The following is a 24848-nucleotide window of genomic DNA, read 5'->3' on the forward strand; positions in this document are numbered from 1 at the left end:
GCGCGTGTCTGATAGAGAAAGCTGTGCGCTGATTGGACGAAACTTTTAGCTATCAAAAGTTTCTCTGACCAGCGTGGGTCATTCGGCACTGGATTGCCCATGTGTGCAGACCTTTAAACCAAGCGCTGGACGATGGACGTGCGTTAACTTCAATGAGTTGAGTCTTTGCGCTGCGTGTTTACTAACCAGGGAAGAAGTGCACCTCCTGTTAAGTCCTACATATTGGAAAACGTGGAATAAATCACTCCACTTCCAGAAATAAACAAGATATGGCAGCCTTGAGCAATACTACTATGAAGACTTTGGAGGATTTGACTCTGGACTCTGGATATGGAGCCGGTGATTCTTACAGATCCCTCAGCTTGTCCTCCTCTAAGTCCAACTCGCAGGCGCTCATCAGCTCTCCACAGCGAGGAACCTGGTGGAGCTACACGGATTCCATGAACAGCAGAAACAACAGCTGGGACATAGTGAACACGGTGCTTCCTGAAGACCCAGAGGACATCTTCTCCAAATGTCCGAGGTTACCAGAGTTAGAAGAGTTCCCGTGGACAGATGAGGAGATCGATGTTGTCCTGCGCAAAGTTTCTGGAGAGGGACTGCCTTTCACTCCAGAGAGCGTCAGGAGTCTGTCACAGCTTATACGTAGAGCTTTGTTGCGGATCTCCAGAGAGGCGCAGCGGTTGAGTGTTGTGCACTGCAGGTGCACGCGGTTCGAGGTGCAGAGCGCGATGAGACTGGTCATGAGCTGGGCGCTGGCGCAAAGCTGCGTCTCGGCCGCGGTCAGAGCCATCTCACTGTACAGCATGAGCGCTGGAGAGGTCCTGCACAAGAGCAAGTCCTCCCGCTGCACACTGAGTCTGTCTGTCGGACGCTTTTTCAGCTGGATGGTGGACACTCGCATCTCAGTGCGCATTCACGAGTACGCGGCCATCTGTTTGACCGCTTGCATTGAAAATCTAGTGAAGGAGATCGGGCTCCGTGTGCTGGCGGCGCAGAGCGGGATCAACACCTCTCCAGTGACCCCTGAGGCGCTGGAGGCTGTCGTCAGCAATGACGCGGAGATATTTGGTCTAGTTCAAAACTACGAACATCTCATCTGCGGGAAGAACGCCAATGGTATGACACTAATTAATAGAATATAAGAGTAGTTAACACTTTACACTGTCCATTCAAATTTGTAGCATTAACCCCGGAAGGAAAGTAGCATTCGGAGGAATTTTCTGTTGTGGTCATGGATTTAGGACATGTGCTTCGTTTTATTTGTAGAGACTTTAAAATGTGCGTAGTCATACCGAAAAATATAATATAATATAAATATGAGTTAATGTGACTTGAGCAATACAGAGTGCCTTCAAAATAAATGTTTGTGTTACAGTTGACGAATTAATACATTTTCACTTTTGCACTTTTAATTTCTTATTCTATTAAAAACGGTTTTATTGTGCATGTTGGAACCTTATAAGTAATTATAATATCTAACGCTAATTTATAATTACAAGTGGCCCTGCAAGGCTGCAAAAATAATTACATTTGTAATGTAACATGATCTCTGTATGTAAAATGTATTCATTATTATTTTGTATACAGAGACAAATGTGTGATTTGATTCGAGTCTTTGAAGGGCACCTTGATCTTGGTCTTGGTGAAAAATACTAATTATCGTTTCCCCTTTCATCTTGTCTCAGAGAGGGATGTCAGCTCTGCGTAATTATGTATAAACAAATGTCAGAAACGCAAGTCTCCCCACAAGTCTGATCATTATGGTTGGGCAAAATACTTGGCACAAGTATAGGATTATTAAACCTGTGCATCCATAATTTTGTTGCAGACTGTCATAAGTAATTCTGATTAAATTATAGCTAAACATTTAATGATTCAGTCTTGATGTGTTATATTTACCTGTCTGTATTTGGTTTCTCAATTCGACGGTTCTCTCTGTATCAGAACTTACTGAATAAATGGTAGGCTCCACATTATAAATAAGGTTTAGCTATGGCTGTACATCCCAATAGGCACACGCATTTTCAGAAGTGCACAAAAAGCCCATTGTTCTGCTCTAAGCCATCCACAAGCTTAGCAAGCTGTGGAAAATAAGCAGAAACAAGTGAGAGAGGCCAGAGTGAGAAGAATGGAAAGCCATCACACACTCTCCCTCTGGTTTAAATCAGTCTGGTGATCGTCTCTGTGACAGGGCAGCCTGTACGAAGCTGGTCTACTTGGCACAGTGCAGAAGAGAATGTCTTTTGGGGACAAGAGAGGAAATCATGTTTTCATTTTCATGCCTTTCAGGAAGAAATGTAAGAGTTTATTGTCATCTCATGGGATTGAAATAGAAACCATCAAGCTGCTGTAATGCCAACAGCAGCACACAAACTACATACTACACTACACTTTGTACATCTGAATGTGGTAGCTATTAACATCTTGCTGTGTGTGGTTTTACTTTGCACACTTCACTCTTAAAAATAAAGGTTCTTTATTGGGATGTATGGTTCCATGAAGAAGCTTTCACACCCATGAAACCTTTCCATTGCACAAAAGGTTCTTTAGATTATTAAAATGTTCTTCACTCTAAGAAAACAATTAAGATTTGTTTGGAAAACCCAAAATGGTTCTTCAATGGCACTGATGTGACACCCACCTTTATTTTTAAGAGGGTAGGTGTAGTTCAGAAACCCCTTCAGAAGGCATAGGCTTAGAAATGTATTAATCCGATTCACATGTACACACTCAGCATGATTGATGTGACAGTGCACTCGTGGCTGGTAAAGTTGTTTTGCACACTTATACTCAGACACAGCTGACCTGTGTGATACTGAAGCTTAGAAACTCAGCAGTCACGTGCCATTCTATGAAATACACTTCACATCTAGCTCTCGGAGTAAAATATATTATCTAAAATATTATTTGCATACATGTATTGGTGTATCAATTTCAAATTTCATTCATCCAGGAAATCTGAGGTTTAAGTAACAGAAATAGTACTTTTTATTTAGAGAGAGCGAGAAGAGACTGAAGGCTGGCATATAGGTTTTCATGACATAGGGCCCCACTCCGCCCTTCTGTTTTTCCCAAAATAACCACAAGATAAAGTCAAGATCATTTTTTATTGTAACTACGGGCTACATTGATGAGAGTGATGTAGAAGTTTTCACCATGAAGCTTACACTGGTGATGTACCGAAGAGAAAACAGATTTCACAGTAAATGATCTAATTTTCAGCAGTAAGAAAAAAAGCGTTTGAAAATTTGTTGTTTTGTAGAACATCACAGTTATATATGATATGAGAACAGTTGGGCTTATAGATAGAGAGTACATGTTATTTAATAACAATATACTTATATTTTCAGAATGACATACAGTAATTTGTTTCTCAAACATAGTCAGTGGGGTAAAACGCCCCCAGGGGGCAATGGGCTGTAGTTATTCTATTCTGAACATCAAATATAACTAGTTAGTTGAATCAAAATATCTGGACTTTATATTTAAAAATTACCTCAAGTTAGCATCAGGTAGCTAGCTTTTTTTTTAAGCTAAAACTGCATGTGCTCTGATTTTGCTGTAAATGTTTAAGGCAAATGCTTTGTTTGACTTGGTGCGTTTTGCCCCATAGGTGGGGTAAAATGCCCCCTTTGGTACAAATAATTTTTTTGTTAAAAATCTAACAACATGAAAACTCTGCACATTTTTCATACTTGGTTTATCATTTATGTCAGTGTCACTAAAACTATGATAACTTTTCTGAACACATTTAACCTTTGTTTTACAGAAATAAATTTACACAGTCCTTAAGGGGGGCATTTTCCCCCACTCTACCCTACACTCTTGTCCCAAGTACCCTAGCAACCGCATAACAACTACCCCAGGTAACCTAGAAACACCCTAGCAACCACATTGAGTACCCTAGCAACCACCCTAGAAGCCACCCAAGGTACCCCAGCGATCTGTGTTTCTATCTGTTCTTCTAATAGATTGCTTTGCCTTAAAACATTCAAACTTTAATCTTTAAAACTATTTTATGCATTTCAAACTTCAAACTGAAAACCTTCAAAGTTCAAGCTTTTAAAACTTTTACGAACTTTCTGGCTGGGCTTTTTCAAGCCAACTTAAAGTTTGACTTCAAGCTTTACTATAAGCACAACCGCATCTTAAATGACAGAAAAAGGCTATTTTCTTTTGTTAAAGCTACTGTGGTCTTGTTCTTTGGTCTCTGAGTATTTGTCCACACAAACTGCCTTGATCAAATGACATTAGAAACGTGAATTATGATGAATTTATATTGTAACTTGCCACTTAATACACAAAACACCACTTCTTGAAATGTATTTGTTTATTCAATATATTATTAGGTTGGCATAGCAAAGTAGTTTGTTGGGTTTTTATGAACTTAACAGTGTTGTGGCAGGCAATTGGGAAAATCCCAGCTGAAAATATATACAACCCACCACCAGTGGCTGGCAGGGGGTAAAAACAAGCATCTCTTCAGAATGAGAGAGCACAGCAGTGAGAACCTTGGAAAATGTTGCATAAATAGTCACAAAACGTATTGCATAAATGGCCCACATGTCTATTTAGTTTTTGGTTCCACTCACAACTTTCGTACCATTAAAGCTAGTTTACTAAAAGAACCGTTTATCAGTTTTTGATTGTATTTTATCATTTTTATCCCTATAATTTTAGGTGGTGGTCAACTGCAGTCACAGACAAGCCTTCACAATAAACAAGCTAATAATGGCCATTATAATTCAGCCATGCAAGATGTCAAACGGAAACTTGTTATTCTTCTGGAAGGAAAGAGATAGGGCCTTGAATAAATAGTCTGATTTAACTGAGGTCCCCACTTGGCTTTAAAGACAGACAGAACATAAAAGAGCCGGTCAAATGAGGGGATGCAGGTGAGACACAGTTCACATCAGATTGGCTCTGTGCAGCGTGAGAGCAGTCCCACATAATGGGGTGTTGAGTTTTGGTCTGTGTGTGGAGCCTTGTAATCATCATTGGTTAATTATCCTCATAAAACTTTCCACCCACACAGCCCAGTTTCTTTGAGTTTGACTACAAGCCGCAGAAATTAGAGCATTTCCCAGCCATGGTCATTTAAAACTCAAGTTTGTTTAAAAGGCTGAACCTTTTTCTTAAGTAAGATTATTCGCTCCACTTTACTAAGATTTTCTCGGAAGTCCAAAATGTGTAGAACATGCAATGACAGCTGCTCTGTGTGCGAGTTGACCTTCCTCAATTGAAGTTGACCTTGATCCATTAGCATCTGTTCAAAAGAGGTGTTACTTAGTCTAAATTCAGGGTGGCCATGGAAGTTGCACTGCATTGACTTCAGGTTCAGCAATATTCAGGCAAATTTCCATTGCTGATTTCTGTCCGAATTTTAAGGGATAGTCCACCCCAAAATTTACTCATGTCGTTCCAAATCTGTATATGACTTCCTTTCTTCTGTGGAACACAAAAAGAAGATATTTTGAAGGACACTGGTAACCTAGTCTCGCGTAGCCAGACCTTCAGACTGATGGCTGAAGAACTGGAATCTACGGTAGCTTTCATTGGCCAAGGCCCGCCCATGAGGCCATTTGACCGACATGTCAAACAACCAATCACAGTTTGTTTCGTTCAGCGTCACGTTTTGGGGCGTTCAAGTGTCGCCACAATAACAGACCGGTGTGTAAAACTCTCGGATGTATTTTAAAGATTCTATACCACAAATTTGTAATATTTCACATACTTTTGAAAATCCAGCATTTATTTGATCCTGCAAGCGTTTGTCGTCACAGTTGTAAACACGACGGCTTTCTTCTTTCGTGAGGGAGTTTGGCGTCACTGCATTTTTGTTTCCAGGCGGAACGTTAAAGAACGCGACACACACGTCTCCTGGAAATCCTGTATAATTCCACCAATCCGACAACGACTTCGAAATTCCTGAAGTGTTTCCACTTTTGTGTGCCATATGCATCAGACGTTTCGCCAACGTTCCGTGGGCGTGACGTCTGAGGCTGAGACTACTGGTAACCAAACCATTTTGATCACCATTGACTTCCATTGTATGCACAAAAAAAACAATGAGACATTTCATAAAATCACAGTCTCATCGCAGTTCATAACTGTTTGGCGAATTGGTGGGTATTTTGCATGAACACGTATGATTTCATTCACACATTTGCACATTTTCAAACAATGGTTGAAAATGGTTGGAAGGTTTTTCCACAAATCACATTGTACGAATTCATAAAAAATCACCACCTCATAAAATTTGTTTTGTTATATCTCGTTGCTCAAAATATATTAATGTTGTTTCTATAAAAGTAACAAAGTCATACAGGTTTGGAACGACAACATAAGGGTGAATAAATGATCACAGAATATTACATTTTAGGTGAACTATAGCTCTGATCAGATTTGTGCCACGTGAAGTCTAATTCTGTTTAAGCAGGAAGAGAGAGGAACACTTGCAGTTTGATTTACATCAAACAAGATCTAAATGTATGTAGGAATGTAGCATTTTATGATACAACATAAAACATTTTATGGGGCTGTTTCATTGTTTTGTTACAACAAGCACCGAATCACTTATGCTCACGTAAAGAGCATTCACAACTGAAAGAAACTGTTCCCTTTAGCACCTCATTAATCCAAATATATGTGCAAGACTAAAGGTTTTACACATTGCTAATGTTCAAAGAACAATGTTCCTTGGGGCATTTTATAAAGCACAGAAAAAGCTCTTACATGAATAAGTATATGCTGGGGAACACTACATGGCTCTCCATAGCTCCTGACAGCCCATAAAAATCACTGCTAATCACTCATGTTAAGTATACAATCTAGCTTAAGTTACTCTATGCCTCTTTGTTCCACCATTAACTGTTAAAGTAGGTGTCAAAAACGATTGTAGCCTCACCAAGGGGATTATTATATTATGTATTGCTTGGGTGAATATAATGTTGTTAACTGAGGACCTTGTGTGAATTGAATGTGATTTAATCAACACCTTGTTGAAAAGTTATTTCAAAGGTTTTATACAGGATAATTAAGAATCCACATTGTGTTCCTTGAGTGATGTATGTGGATTCTTTACCACAGAGTGTAACTTAATTAAGTGTGTACACTGAGTGATTTATTTAGTAGTATCTGTTTGCCTTGAGTCTTGACACCCATCATGTTTTATGGATTAGCTCTGCATGATTAATGTTATAATGCTGTCTCTCCTCAACATATCCCATACTTACCAAACCCTCCAACTTTGATTAATATTGCAGTCTGACAAGCTAAATTACATTAAAATCCTACTCAGCGATAACCCTGTTAGTCTGCGAAGCCCAGTGAATAGTCTGTAAGTAATTAAGCTATCATCAGAAATAGATTGTGTCCTCCATTCAACCCCCAGATCAGGAAATCCACTTTATAGCCATGACATGTTTTGAAGAACTGCTACAAAAATACTTTGCAATTGAAATTACTGCCTCGGTGGAAACTGGCTCAGGGGTTTATGGGTGAGAGAAGCGGGCAGATGGAGTTTGTGTAGTTCTGCTTTTTCCATCTTTCACAAGAATGAGGCTTCAGAGTGAATTCTTGGCTTTAGATTGTAGCTCTCACACAGGCCACTCTGATACAGACCAGCCTGTCAATCTGTTTTAGTTATGGCTTGAGGTAGCAAGTGGTGTCAAAAGGCTAAAGTGAGAGGTTGTGATGAGTGACCTGTCTGTCAGTCACAGAGATCATCCATAAATGGGTGATACTTCAGTTAGTGGAGCTTTTCCCCTAAGATATCTCTAAAGAAAAACCTCTCAATAGTTGGGATTTACAACTGGGGAGACATTTAATATTCACAAATATTATTGATTTGACTGCACTGACAATGCTGAATGAAGACGTTGGTGTCTTCTGTAGAGCTGTTTGTTTCATAATTTATGAATTTTGAAACATCAAAACGGTTATTGAACTGAATTAAATCAACATTGAACTGATTTGAGCTGAATAACAACACAGTTGTCTTCTAGAGCTGATTTGATGACTGAATTTAACTTTTTTCATAATTGATAAACTTTACAGTTATTGAACTGAACAGAATCAACACTGAACTGGCTTGAAACAAACAATGATTTATGAAAAAAGAACCGATTTATGGCACAATTTGAATTTGTCTCATATTTAAAAAAGTTAAAACATAATTGATTCTGTTATTTTCCTACTTATTACTGTGAAGCTGCTTTGAAACAGTCTGTATTGTATAAAGCGCCAAAGGTGACTTGACCCAGTAATAATTTACTAAATTTGTTGAATCAGGAACCTTATTTTAAAAAAAAGTACTTTGCACTTATTTTATATTATTAAGTCATTTGGTATTGTGATGAGTCGGCTGCCTCCCCCCTTATTATCATCACCACCTCGTCCCGTATTCGCCGCCCTTCACCAGGCTCCCGACGGGAGTGGGAGGCTGTGTCCAAATTCAGGGTCTGCATCCTTCGGAGTACTCATTTGAAGGATGTTACGTCACAGCGCCGCGACGAAGGCTGTCCAAATTCGTAGGATCCTTCAAATGCGGCCCACAAATACGTCCTCCTTTTCCCCGAATTGGAAGGATGGGTGTGGTGGATCCTTTCCCGTCCTACCTATCCCATAATTCTTTTCGGCAGAGCGTAATGGCGGACGAAGCGAGCGGTAGCGGAGTGGGAGAGGAGTTTCTCTGACAAAACAAGCTAAAGTTTATGCTTCGGCTCAATGAATTTGTAGGAGAAATTAGTAGAATACTTAAAAACAAATAAAAATAGGCTATAATGGCTTACCTGGATGTGACTGTCTTGTAGTCTGATATAAAAAACTCTCCGACAACGAGCAAAGAAAGTATTTAATTTATTTAATTGCTTTATTTCTTCCAAAAGAATTAAAATGAGGAGAATAACTCTTTGTTTGTCCATTTTCCCGCTTCTTGCTTGGCGCTGTCACGGTTGCTAGGCGACAGGATATGAGCAACGGGTAAGGGAGGGAACTGAAAGAAGGGTAGGCTGTCCAAATTCACAAACACCGACTTCCGGGTTTTGCGGACGTCGGAGGATCCCTCCTCCTTCAACCGGGTAGGAAGGATCCTAAGGAGGATGCAGACCCTGAATTTGGACACAGCCGGTGTGTGAGAGAGGAGGGGCGCTGAAACAGCCAGGGCTGGCGGCGTGTGATGAGGCGCACCTGATGTGAATAGAGCCTCATCACCGCCGCCGTTTAAATGCTGAGCACACCTCTCCTCGGGAGACCGGTCTCTTCCCCGTGCATGCATGCTGGTGTCCTCGTGGGTCCAGGAAGGGAGCGTCGAGTAGGAAGACTGCCACACCCGTTAGACGGCCGACGGGCCAGGATGCCGGGCCGTCGAGTCCCCCAGAAGCTCCGGGGGCTTAAGAGAAGGACGTCGCCGCCACTCTCTCCCGAACCCGAGAGGGGAGCGCGTGCGGCCACCGGACTCTGCCCCTTCCCTGGACCCTTCCCTCCTGAACACTGCCCTCCTTCACAAGCCCCGCAGCACGACGAGGACACCAGCTCCCTGTTTATTTTGGACACTTTTTCCCTTTGGACACTTTATTTATATTTTTGATAATTGTAAATATTTTTGTTTAATAAAAACCTCTCCGAGGCCTGATGCCACGCCCACTGTGTCTGTCGTTTGCTCCTCCTGCCACAGTATTTATTTGTGCAATTTTTTAAAAGTTTTATAATTGTAATTGCAAAATAGGTTAACTCTCTAGTATAGGGACTAATTCTTACTATTAACTAATTGCTTATTAGCATGCCTATTATTAACATATTGGCTGTTTATTAGTACTTATAAAGCACATATTCTGCATAATCATGTTCTACATCCCTAATCCTACCCAATAACTAAACTTAACAACTACCTTACTAACTATTAATAAGCAGCAAAATAGGAGTATATTGAAACAAATTTCATAGTTAATGGTTTGTTAATAGCGAGAACTGGACCTTAAAATAAAATGTGACCAAATATGGTTTTATCTTTCTAAATTTCAGGTATTCAACACTATATTTCCAGCCTCCCGCTTGGAAATTCAGCCTTTCTCATTGGTCAAGCCCATCCTGAAAGGTGTGCCTCTTCCCTGACTTTAAAGGGCTCACGCACAGGTTCTCTTCTGCAAAATCTTCCGATTGCTCCCTGTGTGGTTGGACTCACGGCAGGCCCCAACATAGAGCCATGTGCGGTCTCCCCAGCCTGGGTAGATGGCTTTTACCCTGGAAATTAAGATTTCTTTGAATTCATAAATAATCAATACTGAGCGTTCACTAGACGACCTAGTCAATTGATTGTACTGTAAATTCTGCTTTATCAAGCTAATTCTATTAACTTATCCAAATATTATAATTAATTACAAAGAGTTATGATTAATTAATAATATTCCCCCTTGAGCTAAGATTACTTCACTGGATATATCATAAACTTTAAATGAAATATTACAATAAAAGTTACATGATGCTGGAAATCTATTGGATTTATTATCTTCAAACTATTTTATTAGGTGAAAACAGCAAAGCAAAGAAAGTAGGCCAAGCTTGTTAAGAAGTAAATCTTTTGACCTTGTATTTCCCTGTTGACTATTTGTAAAAGCAAAGCTCTTCCACTTAGTTGGGGGTTGCGTCTTCAATCAGTAGCAGAACGGGATGCAGGAAGTTGTTATTATCATCACTCTGTGGTCTGACCTCTGGCAGAAATGGTCCGTGTGCACAGTCACACACAACTAACAGGGCACCTCCCCTTTACCGCTTAGAGATGGCAGTCAGCACTCCACGTCCTCTGTTAACAAGCACTTCCAGTACAGCACCTGTAACACAAGGGCCGATTGACTCTGGCTCCTCAGCACACTTGTGCCATTGTGTCCTGTGTAGAATGGTGGTGTTGTGGGAGCACTGTGCTCACACCGTATTACCTGAGCCAAATCAGGCAAGCAAAATAGGTTGATCACTCATATTTAAGCAAATTAGTGTGGTCACATTCGGGCTTGAAATTGAAAGGTTTCTTTCAGCAGTTTCTTACGGGATTTGTTATCTGTTGGAGAACACTTTTGAACGAAAGAACTGGCCAGTTATTCAATACAACAAAACGATAATAAATCTTAATGTGAAATGGTATTAAAGTCAAAGTTTTAACACATTCCAGAGCATTTGAGTAAAGCAAATTGTTCTTTCAGGTAACTATTCCTGATATTAAAGATTTATTTAAATTATCTGTATCAATCAGCATTGGATTTACTTTGAGTTTTATTTCATTTACACACATTTACAAAAGTACTTTTACATTATAAAAGTAGTTTTAATGCATTAATTATGCTTTATAATGCATTGCACATCTCATGAATAATTGTAACCACAATGAATACATTATAACACTTGTTACACTATGCATTTTAAATTTGGTTATAATTATTTATAATGTATTACAACGCACATTATGAATAATTATAATGCATTATACTCTTTAATACCCCTTTATAATGCATTATACATAAAGACTTTAAGACAAGTTTTACCAAAATTGTTAATAATTGCTTGGGTGAGCATTACATTTGACATTTTTGTGTAATGTGCTCATTTTTTTATTTATTAGGTCCAAAATTTTCTCAAAAGATCAAAACAGTTGTGTTACACAAACCTGAGAATTTTTGTGATAGACATCCAAAGGAAGCCCTTAACAGTCTGGCACCTTGAAAGCAAGCACTTTTCAGTTCTAAAAAATCAATATTAGATATCTCCAACAGAGTTTTAAAAGCAGATACCATATAATTTGTCAGAAATCTTTCTGGTTTTATGATGGTATTCTACAGTGCACGCATGAATACTTTATAGAGGTCCATTATATAGATGCAATTTACCCAACCAGGTACACTTGGATTCCCTTCAGTAAATATTGCTTCTATATGCTCATCTCATTTCATGAGTATTTTCTGCCACATCTCCCAGAGCTTCTCTCTTTCATTGGCAGAGTAACTCCTGGTCAGGCCTATGACTCTCATATGGATTTCCCAGTCTCCCATCAGTGGTGTGCATGAGCTCGATTTCTCTCCACATAATGGCAGTGCACACACATTCCCCTCTTCCTCAGTCCGCAATGATGGTAGCAGATGAGAGCGTATATGTGTGTATGTGTGTCTGTGGGAGCGTGCAGCTGCTTATGACGCATGTCATAGCCTCATGGCTGCCAGTATAGACACATAGACACAGCTAGCTGTGGGAAAGGGAATGGGTGTGTCCTGGATAGAGGGGTTTGGGTCTGTGGGTCCACAGCCTGACCAGCTGCATCACACACACTGTGGCTCACCTGAACCCATATACGAACCCATCTGGCTGTAGAGCCCAGACCGGTGAACCTGCTTTAGATTTGGGGTCTTTATAAAGATATATTTAGGTATTTTCAGCTGCACTGTATTAGATAATAATATGATCTGTAGCACATGTGAAATGACCTCAACTAGACCAGACTGGCTCAGTTCATATGTGGTTATATAATATTCTGACTAGACTCAGTACTATGTGCAAAACTTCTTTTTTATAGATATTTTAACATCATAGTCTGTTCATAAAAACGATATCATTGAAAATAGTTCAGAAAACTGCTATCGTTTGCTCTGATGATCACTCTTTTGTGTTTCAGTCGTAGCACACTAAGCTGAGAATCTGCTGTTGTAGCAAAAACAATAGATTGGCAGCGGTCAAGCGAGGCCATGGTTCACTCGACTGCACCAAGTGGCTATACAATGAGTTTGTTCACCAAAATAGCTCTAAGAGAAATACAGTTCAATAACATGTTATAATGATGTTATAAATATGGCCCCAATAAATCAGGTGGTCAACATCTGGAGAGATATTTTGAGTCATCATGGCTCAGATGAATGTGTGTACTGTACCTTATGAATGGTTTATCGTTTAGCTTGATGAAGAAAACAAATCCACACACAAATCCCTCATTTGATCCCTTGATACCCACTGAAAGAGGGATCCAGGGGTAAGGCATGGATTTTGCGTTTGGGCTTGATAAATCAGCTGCCAAACATATGATCTGCTCATTATTTTTACTGACTATCATTTTGCACTTTGTTTCTGAAAGCTTGGCAAGGTATCGATTCTGCATTCAAGATAAAACAGATAACATTTTATAACTCCGTGGAGATTGGTATATTCTTTGTGAATTATACTTATGCTGTGGTGAGAAAAAATATATCACCCTTCTGCCGAGGGCCATGTGTTTCCAATGACAATCTATATGAGTACAGACATAGCTAAAAAAAACAAATCATGCTTATTGTACATTATAATTAATAATTCATCTGCAAAAAAAATCATCTCCAGAAGTGGAATCGACACTTAGAGACATTTAGAAAAGATAAGACAAAGCAATAAGACAAAGCATAAATAATTGAGCAAGGAAGACAAGACTAAAGTCAGGAGAAAGATCTATGTTCTGAGCAGAGGAAATGATGACTTACCACACTTCCTCCTCTTATCTCTGTCAGAGACACATACTGTATATGGGAACGATTGACTTTTGCCTGGCAGTCTGACTTCCTCCATTCTCCCCATAATTATTAGAGTTGCACAACACTGACGCAAGAGTTCACGTTTAGAGACACAATAATAAATACATCAAATTTAAGTAGATTGAATGGTGCTTTGAGTTCTAATGATTTCAACTTGCTGTAAATGTGTTTTTATGACTAGGTGAGCTATCCCTGCCTGCTCATTTCAGCCCGTATGCTGAGGGTCCAGACTCAGTGGTGGAGAGCAGAGAGAATGCCTACGCACAGCTGGAGCTCAGGACGCTGGAGCAGGCCCTGCTGGCCACCTGTGTGGGCAGCCTCTCTGAACTCAGTAAGTTACAGGCCTTTCGATTCATATTCATCTCTATTTGAAGGACTGTTACAGTGTTTTGCATATTATTAGTTTAACCAAACAAATAAATGCTTGTTGCCACATGGATGAAAATCATAAGAAATTTGCAGTTCTGGTTCTGGTAACTAAAGGGTTCCAGTGATGGTTCTTTTAGAACTGTAAAATACAAATAATTTAGTATTTAGAATAATAAAGTGTTTTTGATTTACTAAATAGAAAAGGTTCATAAGATCCATTCATTTCACGTAAACAGCTAAACTGTTTGCCTGTATATTATGTTTTAGATTCACCAGCTCATAACAGTCAGTAGTTCTGGAATCAGACTACACTGGTTGTGCTATATTTTTGTTGATTCACTAAAAAGAACTGGTTCATAAGAGTCATTGATTCGTGTATTAACACTGTTTTATCATGATCTAGCCTTTATGATGAAACTATAAGCAATAACTTCAAACCTTCTTGATTTTTTTCTTAATAAATGATTAAAAGGATAACTCATCCCCAAAACATAAAAATGTGATCATCATTTATATATAAGACTTGTGTTCATCTTTGAAATATAAATAAAGATATTCTTAATGAAACCAAAGAGATTTCTGTCTTCGATTGAAAGTCTACTGAACCAAAACTTTGATGCGTCAAAAAGTTCATTGTTAATGTAATCCATCTGAATTAAGCAGTTCAAGCCTAAACTTGGGTTAATCTTTTTGATTCATATGGATTACCTGTACAATATATTTTTGTATGTTTTAATGCATGATTGCATGGACTTTCAAAGGATGAGAGAATATTAAAAAAAATTCCTCATTTGTATTCTGAAGATGAATAAAAGTCTTACGGGTTTGGAACGACATGAGGGTGAGTAATTGATGACAGAGTTTTCATTTCTGGGTGAACTAACCAAGGTGAAATGGCTTTTCTCAGACTAGTAAAAGAAAGCAGTTCTCTTTAAGAATCAGGTCAGCCATAAGGCACTTTTCTTCTTCTTGCTAAAACATTTAATGTTATAAACACCGTTGTTGTTACTGCCCAGTGAAATGCTATTTTTGCACGAGTGTTTGTACATGGTAAGACAGAGAGAGACATCTGTACATTTTAAGTGCTGTTCTTCTAACAACTCGACATTGGAGGCCGGCCTAGGGGTGTGTGAGCGCCTGAGCTGTGGACAGTTTGTTTACGCAGCAGACCGCAGTTCAGGATGAGGCAGGGGGGCCGCTGCTCGCATTCACCAGAGAGGGAAACACACTCTCCCTTAGGGGACCAGCAACACTCCTGCAGTTGTTTTGCTGGTACAAAAGCACCTTCTGTTTGGGTCAAAGGAGTAAAAAGCACCTTCTCTATGCTTTATGATTGCAGACACTCAAGCAATCGTAAAGCAGCCCTTGTTTAAAAACTAAGCAGCACAAGTGTTCATTAAGGACCATGTAGATCATATGTGATTGATTGCTTAGATTGTTTCCCACACCTTTCTTTCTTTCATTCACATATTAACTGTTATTTAAAGATTATCCACCAAAAACTAAGTACAAAAGCAGTGAATTTCCATTCAAGGATGAAGTGATGTATTTCCACTGTGACTGTGTTTTCTCAGTCTCATTTCTTTCCTCTATGATGCTTTTTACATATGGAGGACAGTGTCTACTCTCTTTACTGTAGACTTCTCTGACTTTAAGGAGTAAGTCTTTGGCCTGTCCTCATCATATCTTCTCTTCCTTTGGGGAACAGCTTGTGCCTGGATTTCTGCTTCGAGAGGCAAAAACAGCAGATTTAAAGGCCCACAGAGTAATTTAGAATAAAGCTCTTAGACATTGAGTTTATCTGAATCATCTTCCATTTCCACATTTGGACATAAAACAGATTGGTCTGAAGATATATTTTGCTGTGTTGAAATATACTTTGTGTTGTGTTGTCAGCACTTTAAAAGAAAATGACACAATTGTGCTTGGCTGCAGAGCTACTGTCTTTAGTTTATGGGGTTGAACTGGAAACACAGATGGTTTTTCTATATCAGCAGCACACTGTGATTTTGGCGTTTGTCTGCTTTCAGAACTAAAGGCATTTATCGCAGATTATTAGAATTCCATTTTTCTGCAGGCTATTTTTACTTATATGCGTCTTGAAAGAAAGTATTTGACAATATGAGATATTTTATATCATTTGTGCTTTAAATGTGTGTGCATGTGTCCTCCAGGTGACTTGGTCTCACGTGCAATGCACCATATGCAGCGTTTAGTTTCAGCAAGTCCCAGTCTGGGCCTTCAGCCCATCTCCTGGTCTCCAGATGCTCTTCACACACTCTATTACTACCTACGCAGTCCACAGATGGAGTCACTGGAGAACCCCAACCTTGAGCCACCCAGGATAGCCCTTAGCAAAGAAAGGTGAAATCAATGGGCCAAAACCTCAAAACTTTTTTTCAATCTATTTATTTATTTAACAAATTCAGTGGTTTATTGTTGTTTTATGTTTTTGTTTTTTAAAGAAAGTAATACTTTAATAGAAATGAATTTATCAAAAGTGACAGTAAAGACATTTACGATATAATGTTACAAAGGCTTTTTGGAAATAAATGCTGTTATTTTAAATGGTTTATTTTGTTAAATAATCATAAATAATTGTATCATGGTTTCCACAAACATATTAAGCAGCACAACTGTTTTCAACATTGATAATAATAAGAAATGTTTCTTGAGCAGCAAGTCAGCATATTAGAAAGATTTCTGAAGCATCATGTGACACTGAAGACTGGAGCAATGGCTGTTGAAAATTCAGCTTTGCCATTAAAGGAGTAAATTACATTTTAAAACAGAAACTTATTATAAAACAGCAATAATATTTTACTAAATTACTAGTGCCTTTACTATGTGTTTGATCAAATAAATGCAGAATTGGTGAGCATTTCTTTCAAAATGATTAAAAAAACCTTACCAACTCCAAACATTTGAAAGGTATTATATTAGATTTATATGCAGTACAGCACTTGTGAAAACAAAGCAGTTATAATGAACTAGTCATCCTTGACTGATATGTACTTTTTGGAGTGCATTTCTTATAGATTCATTTATCCAGTCTTCTTCTTCTAGTGTTCTATTAATAGCAATATCTTCTTTGAAATGAACTTTTTGTCTCCTATAGATTATAGACATACTTTGAATTTTACTTTAGGTCTGTTTTAGTAAAATGAGGCGACTTTACTCTGTGTGGAACCCTTGCTCTGCATTCACGTCAGATAATGAATACTAATGTTTTTAGCAGGTGGGCAGTTATGGTTGTGAGCAGGCTTCACAATCATTGCGCTCCTGGCACAGATACTTGAGAAGAAGAAAACTGTGGAGGATTCGTTCTGTAATATCACACTGATTTGAATTCCAGCGACATGGCATGTCTGCTGAAGACGGCAGATGCTGTTATACAAATTGTGATTAAGAATGAAGTGCCAGGCTTGTTTGTGGTAATGAAAGGCAGGATTGAAAGAGGCTTTGGCGAGCCAAAATCAGCAGCCTTTGTAATTATACTGTCCTCATTTCTCTCTGATCCAGTTTTACGCCACTTTTGATCTGCCCTGACCTTTGATGGATTTAAGTGTGTTTGTGTGTGTGCATTTTGGCAAGGAGAAAGTGAGAGATGTTGATACATAACTGAGTAATATTATGTCTCTCTCAGGCCTTTTCCTCTTCTTCCTCCTCTGATGGAGTGGATGCGAGTCGCTATGGTCCATGCGCAGCATCGACGGAGCCTGTTTGTGGACAGTGATGATGTGAGACAGACTGCCCGACAGCTACTTCCTGGACTGGACTGTGAACCTCGACAGCTCAAGTAAGATGTTCCTGTCGTTCAATACTGACAAATAGTACTTTGAATGTGCTTTGGATAAAAGCATCCTCTAAATGTGTACTGTAACTGTAAATGAAGAAAAAAAATATACACATACTGCAGCAACATGTCCAAATTTCCCCCTCTCTCAATATTTTCCCAATTAACTTTTTACTTTGGCTCTCCATCTGTCAGAATGTTTTGCCAAGTTATTGCTGTATTTTTTAATTGACTGTTTTTTTATGTAATTAGCTCTAAATTCACTCTCTCTTTTTCTGTTTCTCAGGCCAGAGTGCTGTTTCACCTCCTTTAAACGTCTAGATTCAAAGGCTGCCACAGACAAGTTTAATCTGGATCTTGGCTTTCGCATGCTCAACTGTGGCCGCACTGATCTGATTGGCCAGGCGATCCAGCTTCTGGGCCCAGATGGGGTGAACACAATGGATGACCAGGTGAACCTATACTGAACTTTTGAATTATGACACAATAAAAAATGGATGACTTAAAGGTATAGTCAACCAAAAATAAAAATTCTGTCATTTAAGTTTATTTGTATAGCGCTTTTCACAATACAAATCATTCCAAATCGTTTATCACTTTCAGGTTGTTCTAAATCTGTATGACTTACTTTCTTCCGTTGAACACAGAAGAAGATATTTTGAAGAATGTCGGTAACCAGTTGATGATAGCCATCGACTTCTCCTTAGTATTTTTTTTTTCATACCGTCAATTGTTTTGTTCTTGAAAATATCTTTTTTGTGTGTGTTCAGTGGAAAAAAAGAAACCCATACAGGTTTGGAACAAATTAAGGGGGTGTAAAATATGACAGAATTTTCATTTTTGGGTGAACTGCCCCTTTAATAGAGTTATGCAGGAATGCAGTTATGCAGCAATGTATATTTATATATTTAACATCTACAACTGGCAAGTTTACAAGTATTTTTTTTTGATGAGGTATGTCTAACCCTCTTTCTCTCTGCCTCTGTGGGTGTGTAGGGCATGACTCCTCTGATGTACGCCTGCTCAGCAGGGGACGAGGCTCTTGTGCACATGCTCATTGATGCTGGGGCAAACTTGGATGTAGCGGTAATGACACTTTATTCGTTCAGTCACATTATATGTCTTTTTTACCTATTTATCTATACCAGGGTGTCCAGTCGTGCAGTGAAAATGTCCATTAATCCTGTAGACCAGGATTAGCTAGTCCAGGTGTGTTAATTAGGATTGGAACTACACTCTGCAGGATATTGGCTTTGTTGAATGAATGGTTTATTAGTGTAGTACTCTTGGAATTCACACATATGCAGAAGCATTTTGGTGGTTAACTTAGAAATACATATGTTTTTTTTTTTTTTTACTTTGTTTTTCTTTTAAGGTGCCCAACTGTTCACCAAAACATCCCTCTGTCCATCCTGAGAGCCGCAGCTGGGTGGCCCTTACTTTTGCTGTGCTGCATGGACACATATCTGTAGTGCAGGTGAACATGCACACTAGTTACAGAACATGTATAGTACCATTACTTCATGCAGTGATTCATGAATAGTCTATGTATTTACTTTAATAATACATTAATTTTAAATATGACTTACAAAATAAGGCATGTTTTGAGTTCTAAACATCTTCTGTACATTGACATTACAAACTGCCATTGGAGGACTATCATGTTAAATGAACTTTGTTTGGCCTTTTCCAGCTCCTGTTAGATGTGGGAGCAGATGTGGAGGGCACAGCCCTGAGAAACGGCCACCAAAGCTCAGCAGAAACACCTCTCCAGCTGGCATCAGCCGCAGGTGGGGAAAAACAGCACTAAGTCATCCTTAACATGCTTTCTTTTAAAGAGTTATGTTTGAATGTATTCTTAACACAGAACATTATAGCAGAGGCTATTTTCACCCTGGTGCAACTAGTGACAGATACTATTTGCAATGTAAAGGTTTGAGATCAGTTTGTGAAAGAAATCAATATTTTTATTCAGCAAGGACCCATGCAGTCGATCAAAAGTGACAGTAAAGAGATTTATAATTTTCGAAGTAATATAATGTTATATTTCCATTTTAAATAAATGCTGTTAATTTAATCTTTCTATGTAACAAATATCTTATCCTTATCTCAAATTTTCATGGCTTCCACAAAAATATTAAGCTGTTTGATGATAATAAGAAATCTTTCTTGATTTCACAATATTATTGTTTTTATTGTATAGTGGTCAAGTAAATGCAGCATATTTTTCAATCAACCCTTGAATGGCAGTTTATATAGTATTAAAAAAATAGTTACAATTTTGTCATTATTTACTCACCCTCATGTCGTTCTTAACCTGTATAAGTTTCTTTCTTATGTTGAACACAAAGAAGATATGTTTGAAGAATTTTGAAGAACGAAACAGTTGTTGGTCCCCATTGACTTCCATAGTAGGGAAATAAATACTATGGAAACCAACCGTTTGATTACCAGCATTCTTCAAAATATCTTCTTTTATGTTCAACATAATAAAGAAACTCATACAGGTTTGGAACGACATGAGGGTGAGTAAATGATGACAAAATTTTCGGGTGAACTATTCCTTTAACATTTTGGACAACTTTCCTTAACATGCTTTATTAGAAACTTAGTTTTATTGGTGTGTGTGTGTGTGTGTGTTCAGGTAACTACGAGATGGTGAGTCTGCTGTTGTCCCATGGCGCTGACCCAATGCTGCGGGTGCATCTGACATCCTCACTCTATGAGGGCATGAACTGCTTCAGTCACGCTGCAGGGCATGGACACAGGTACTGTACAGATCCCTCAACGGCACAAACACATGCACTGATCAAGATCGAATTAGGCTACTATGTCTTGAATATTGTCTGTTCCCCAGGAATGTGTTGAGGAAGCTGTTGAGTCAGCCCCAGCGCCTGCAGGAAGACGTGCTTTCTCTGGAGGAGATCCTGGCAGAGGGAGTAGAGGAAATGAAAGATGGAGTAAATGCAAAGTCTGTCTGCAGTCCACGGCTATTTAAGGCCCGCATCAGAGCCCTACAGGAAGCCAGCCTTCACAGCGCTGAGCACGGATATTTGGATGTCACCATGGAGCTCAGGGCACTGGGTACACCTCTGACTCATTTACAGTAAATGAAAGAAAACGGACGACAAATTGAATTAGATATGCATAAACAGTGAGATATTTTTGGCAAGTGCACAGCAAAGTGTATTAAAGTCGATGATTACAGGCTCAGTCAAGCCATAAAGAGAGATTATTAATGAACCACTGGTAAGATTAACCTGCCATTTTTAGGTACTAAACTGTGGTTCTGAACTAAGATAACTAATACTACCAACTTTTTTCACCATTACAGCACAAGCACCGGTAGTTTTAGAAGTAATAGATTAGTTGTGTAGTCTGTTGTTCAATGTTTACAGTGTTTTTAGAAGCTTCTTGTTCTCTCTCAGGAGTGCCGTGGAAGCTGCACATATGGCTGGAGTCAGTGCGCAGTGCCCAGCTCCAGTCCAGGACTGAACTCACACTTTCTCTCCTTAAAGACTTCACCGCTATTGGGGATGAAAAATACTGTGAGGAGCTGCTCTCAGAGGGTCTTCCAGTCCTCTTCTCCATTTTTAAAACTAGCAAGGTTTGCTTAACAAATCCATCACCAAAAACATCATGTGAATGCTTCAAGAATTGTCAGCCAAGTGAAATATTGTATTTGAAATGTCTGTATGTTCTTTTCTTTAATACAGAGTAAGGATATTCGTAAGCAACTGGCAGTCATCTTCAGCCACTGTGTTTGCTCTACAGCCGTCCCGCGTATTCTGGCTGTAAAGGACACACCTACAGCTCAGCTGGGTAATGCAGATCACCACATACCTATGTACACTATCATTCAAAAGTTTGGGGTTGGAAAGATTTAAAAATTTTTTCAATGAACATGAACAATATCAGTTAAAAATGAAATTTTTACAGAGACATGTTTTAGTTTTTACCCTAGATTTTAGTTTTTATATACAGTTATATATATCTAGGAAGGATGGACTGAGTTGATCAAAATTGCATATACAAAATATGTACTATTCTATATTATTTTGACATAAAGTTGTTATATCTAAGTGTATCAGAGTTGTTTACTTTTTTAAATTAGTCTTGTCATTAACACCATTATATTGTATATTCAGACTGATTGGAATGCACATGAATACAAGAGGCGGGATTTATCATATGAACCAATCACAGCCAAACATAACCAGTCATGCCCATTATATCTTGATGGAGGTATTGCCTCCTCTCAAATGACTTTCACCTATTCATTCTCAGTTAGGGTGTCTGTTAAAATTCAATGGGCTCAGGGGAGGCAAGAAAGACATGGACTCCTGTTGTAACTGTACCTGCTCATGTTGCTGTTGGAAAAAGTCTCTTTAAAATACAAGTGATTTATACACTTTGTAATTAAAAATTTTGTAATATTGATGTTTTATTTTTGTACTACAATTTTTTTTCTCATTTAATATTTTGAGGAGGCACTGCCTCCCTTGCCTCCTTGGAGGAAATGCCCCTGACACATAATATAGCAGAGGTCGGCAAGTAAGTTTGGCATCAGGCCAAAAAAAAAAATTCACCACTAGATAGCGGGCCAGAACATTGTCAAAGGATCATTTAAGATATTAATTGATGGAAAATGCAACCAGAATTGTCTGTGACTGACTGTTACAATGTATTTTGTAACTGGTAGTGAGCTGTTACTCTGTGTAAAATCCTGAGACAGTCATTAACAAAAAGTCACATTTGTGTGGCGGTGTCCGATCAGAGAATGTGAGTGGAGCGTCAACAATTTCCCCTCCGCGGTCTGAGCATTTAATAATCACTCCACGCTCACTGATATCAGAAACACCGCTCCGCTCACATACTCTGATTGTAACTGTTGCTGTCATGACAGATCTGTACGGAAGCGTATTGCATTCACTTGAGGAAAAAAAATCTACTCTGTTTTTCTGAATTAACGAGTTAATTATCTCAGAATTACGAGATAATTTTTCATGAAAAAAAGTTTTTGCTCTGTTTTTCTGAATTAATGAGTTAATTATCTGAGAATTACGAGATAATTTTTCATTAAAAAAAGTTTTTGCTCTGTTTTTCTGAATTAATGACTTAATTATCTCAGAATTACGAGATAATTTTTCATGAAAAAAGTTTTTGCTCTGTTTTTCTGAATTAACGACTTAATTATCTCAGAATTACGTTAATTCAGAAAAACAGAGCAAAAACTTTTTTCATGAAAAATTATCTCGTAATTCTGTAGATTTTTTTCCTCAAGTGAATGCAATACGCTTCCGTAGATCTATTTCAGAACCAGCCGCTATCAAAATAATCTGGCTACAGGCGTGGGCCAGATATTATTGCTGGCGGGCCACTTTTGCCGACCACTGTAATGGTATAGTACAATTTTGATTAATTCAGTCCATCCTCGCTAAATAATAGTAACATCTTGCTATATACAATTTAGCATCAAAAAGTCTATGATTGTTAATACGTATCATATCGCCCTCACAGATGCTCATTTTCTGAATAACACTGAGATATCTGATGTGATATTTGTGGTGGAGGGAAGACCGTTTTATGCCCACAGAGTTCTGCTCATGTCTGCTTCACAGAGGTGGGTCTCTGACTCAGACTGATTTGAACATAGCGCCATATAATCAGTTATGTTTTATATGTACTACTCTTGTTTCATATAAGGTTCAGAGACTTGCTGAGCCTCTACAGAAGTAATGCCACATCAGACCACATGGCTATTGAAGTCACGGACATAAAATACAGCACGTTCCAGGTAATCAACAAACCTCAGCCTGAACATACACAAGAAGACAAACATACATGATGTAATGCTGTTAAAATAGCTTGTAAATGTTTATTTCAGATGATGATGGCACATCTGTACTGTGGAGGAGCAGAATGTTTAGACTTGTCTGTGTCTGATTTGCTGGAGGTAAGAAAGACATGGATACATAATTTAGTACTGTTTAAATATATTTCTGTAATCAAATTGAAGGAGTTGGCATAAAGCAGTCAACTTAAGCTGAGATGCACTGTCATGTCCTGTACAGCTTCTTCCTGTGGCCCACTCATTCCAGCTTCAAGTTTTGAAGAGACACTGTGAAATTCTCTGCTCAGAAAGAATAAACCTCAACAATGCTGTGAGCATCTACCAGACTTCCAAAGTATGTACTTATAGCTTACACTAACATATTATTCATTGCTCCAGCATCAAGCTACAGTCTTCTGATCTGTCATCTGTGTGTTTTGTTGTGTGTTTTATGGAGCAGGTGTGTGAGGCGGTGGAGCTGGCAGTGTTCTGTGAAGGCTTCTTCCTGCAGAACATGGTCGATCTTCTGGACTGTAAGCAGTTTGAGGAGTTGCTGCTGGGTTCTGACTGCAGCACCGCACTGGATCCAGATGCTCTGGATGGGCTTCAGGCTACACTGGCCTCACGGCTGCACTCACAATGTGGGCCGCGACGAGCTTAAGCGCATGAGGAAAACCACTGGAAATTGCAGATGTGACTTCGATGCTGTTGGAAAATGTGGTTAACAAAGCTGTGATTTGCAGGCAGGCGTGTGACGTCCCATACAAACAGTGTTTAGATGTTTGTTAACCTTCGTAATTCCTATTTTGAGTTAGTGACAATGATTTAATGGGACGTGTGAGCTATTTATTACTTTTCAAGACTTAAATCGTATCTTAATGTAAAAAGAAATGTTTCCTAAATTGTGCTTTGGTCACAGATAATGAACTTATATGTTGATTTACGAGGTGTTTGATTATACCCAGTATAGATATGCTTTTTACAGTTATTTTACAAGCTACTTGAAGTCCCCATGTGCTTCAGAGAGAATGCGCTGTAAACTGCAGTGTTAGCGCCCTCCAGTGGTCAAAAGTCCAAATACTTCCCAAAAATGTACATAGTAGTACTGTAGATACTTTTGTATTCTCACCTCAATTTAAAGTGTAAATATATTTCTAATATGCAGTAAGACAAAGGTACGCGGATATGTTGGGATCAATAAAAATAAATTATTTGATATAACATTTTTCAAGCAGAAAATGAATGGCATGTGTAATTTTGAAATGACTAATAAACATGAAAAAAATCATTTTTATTCTTTTGTGATCCC

General features: G+C 38.6%; 1 protein-coding gene across 1 annotated transcript; it reads left to right on the plus strand.

Moving 5' to 3' along the window:
• Positions 1 to 80: 80 nt before the first annotated feature.
• Positions 81 to 24831, plus strand: LOC306844639 (ankyrin repeat and BTB/POZ domain-containing protein 2-like). The gene is made up of 17 exons (XM_079376917.1): positions 81 to 1119; positions 13723 to 13872; positions 16085 to 16274; positions 17557 to 17709; positions 17993 to 18158; positions 18703 to 18792; positions 19082 to 19183; positions 19400 to 19496; positions 20351 to 20474; positions 20564 to 20790; positions 21135 to 21313; positions 21423 to 21528; positions 23227 to 23329; positions 23413 to 23503; positions 23594 to 23662; positions 23781 to 23894; positions 24000 to 24831. The coding sequence occupies exons 1-17, from the start codon at positions 270 to 272 to the stop codon at positions 24198 to 24200; spliced, it is 3012 nt and encodes a 1003-aa protein (XP_079233043.1). The 5' UTR covers positions 81 to 269; the 3' UTR covers positions 24201 to 24831.
• The last annotated feature ends 17 nt before the right edge of the window (positions 24832 to 24848 follow it).

This window comes from Barbus barbus, assembly GCF_936440315.1.
Source record: "Barbus barbus genome assembly, chromosome: 1".
NCBI classification, from domain to species: domain Eukaryota; kingdom Metazoa; phylum Chordata; class Actinopteri; order Cypriniformes; family Cyprinidae; genus Barbus; species Barbus barbus.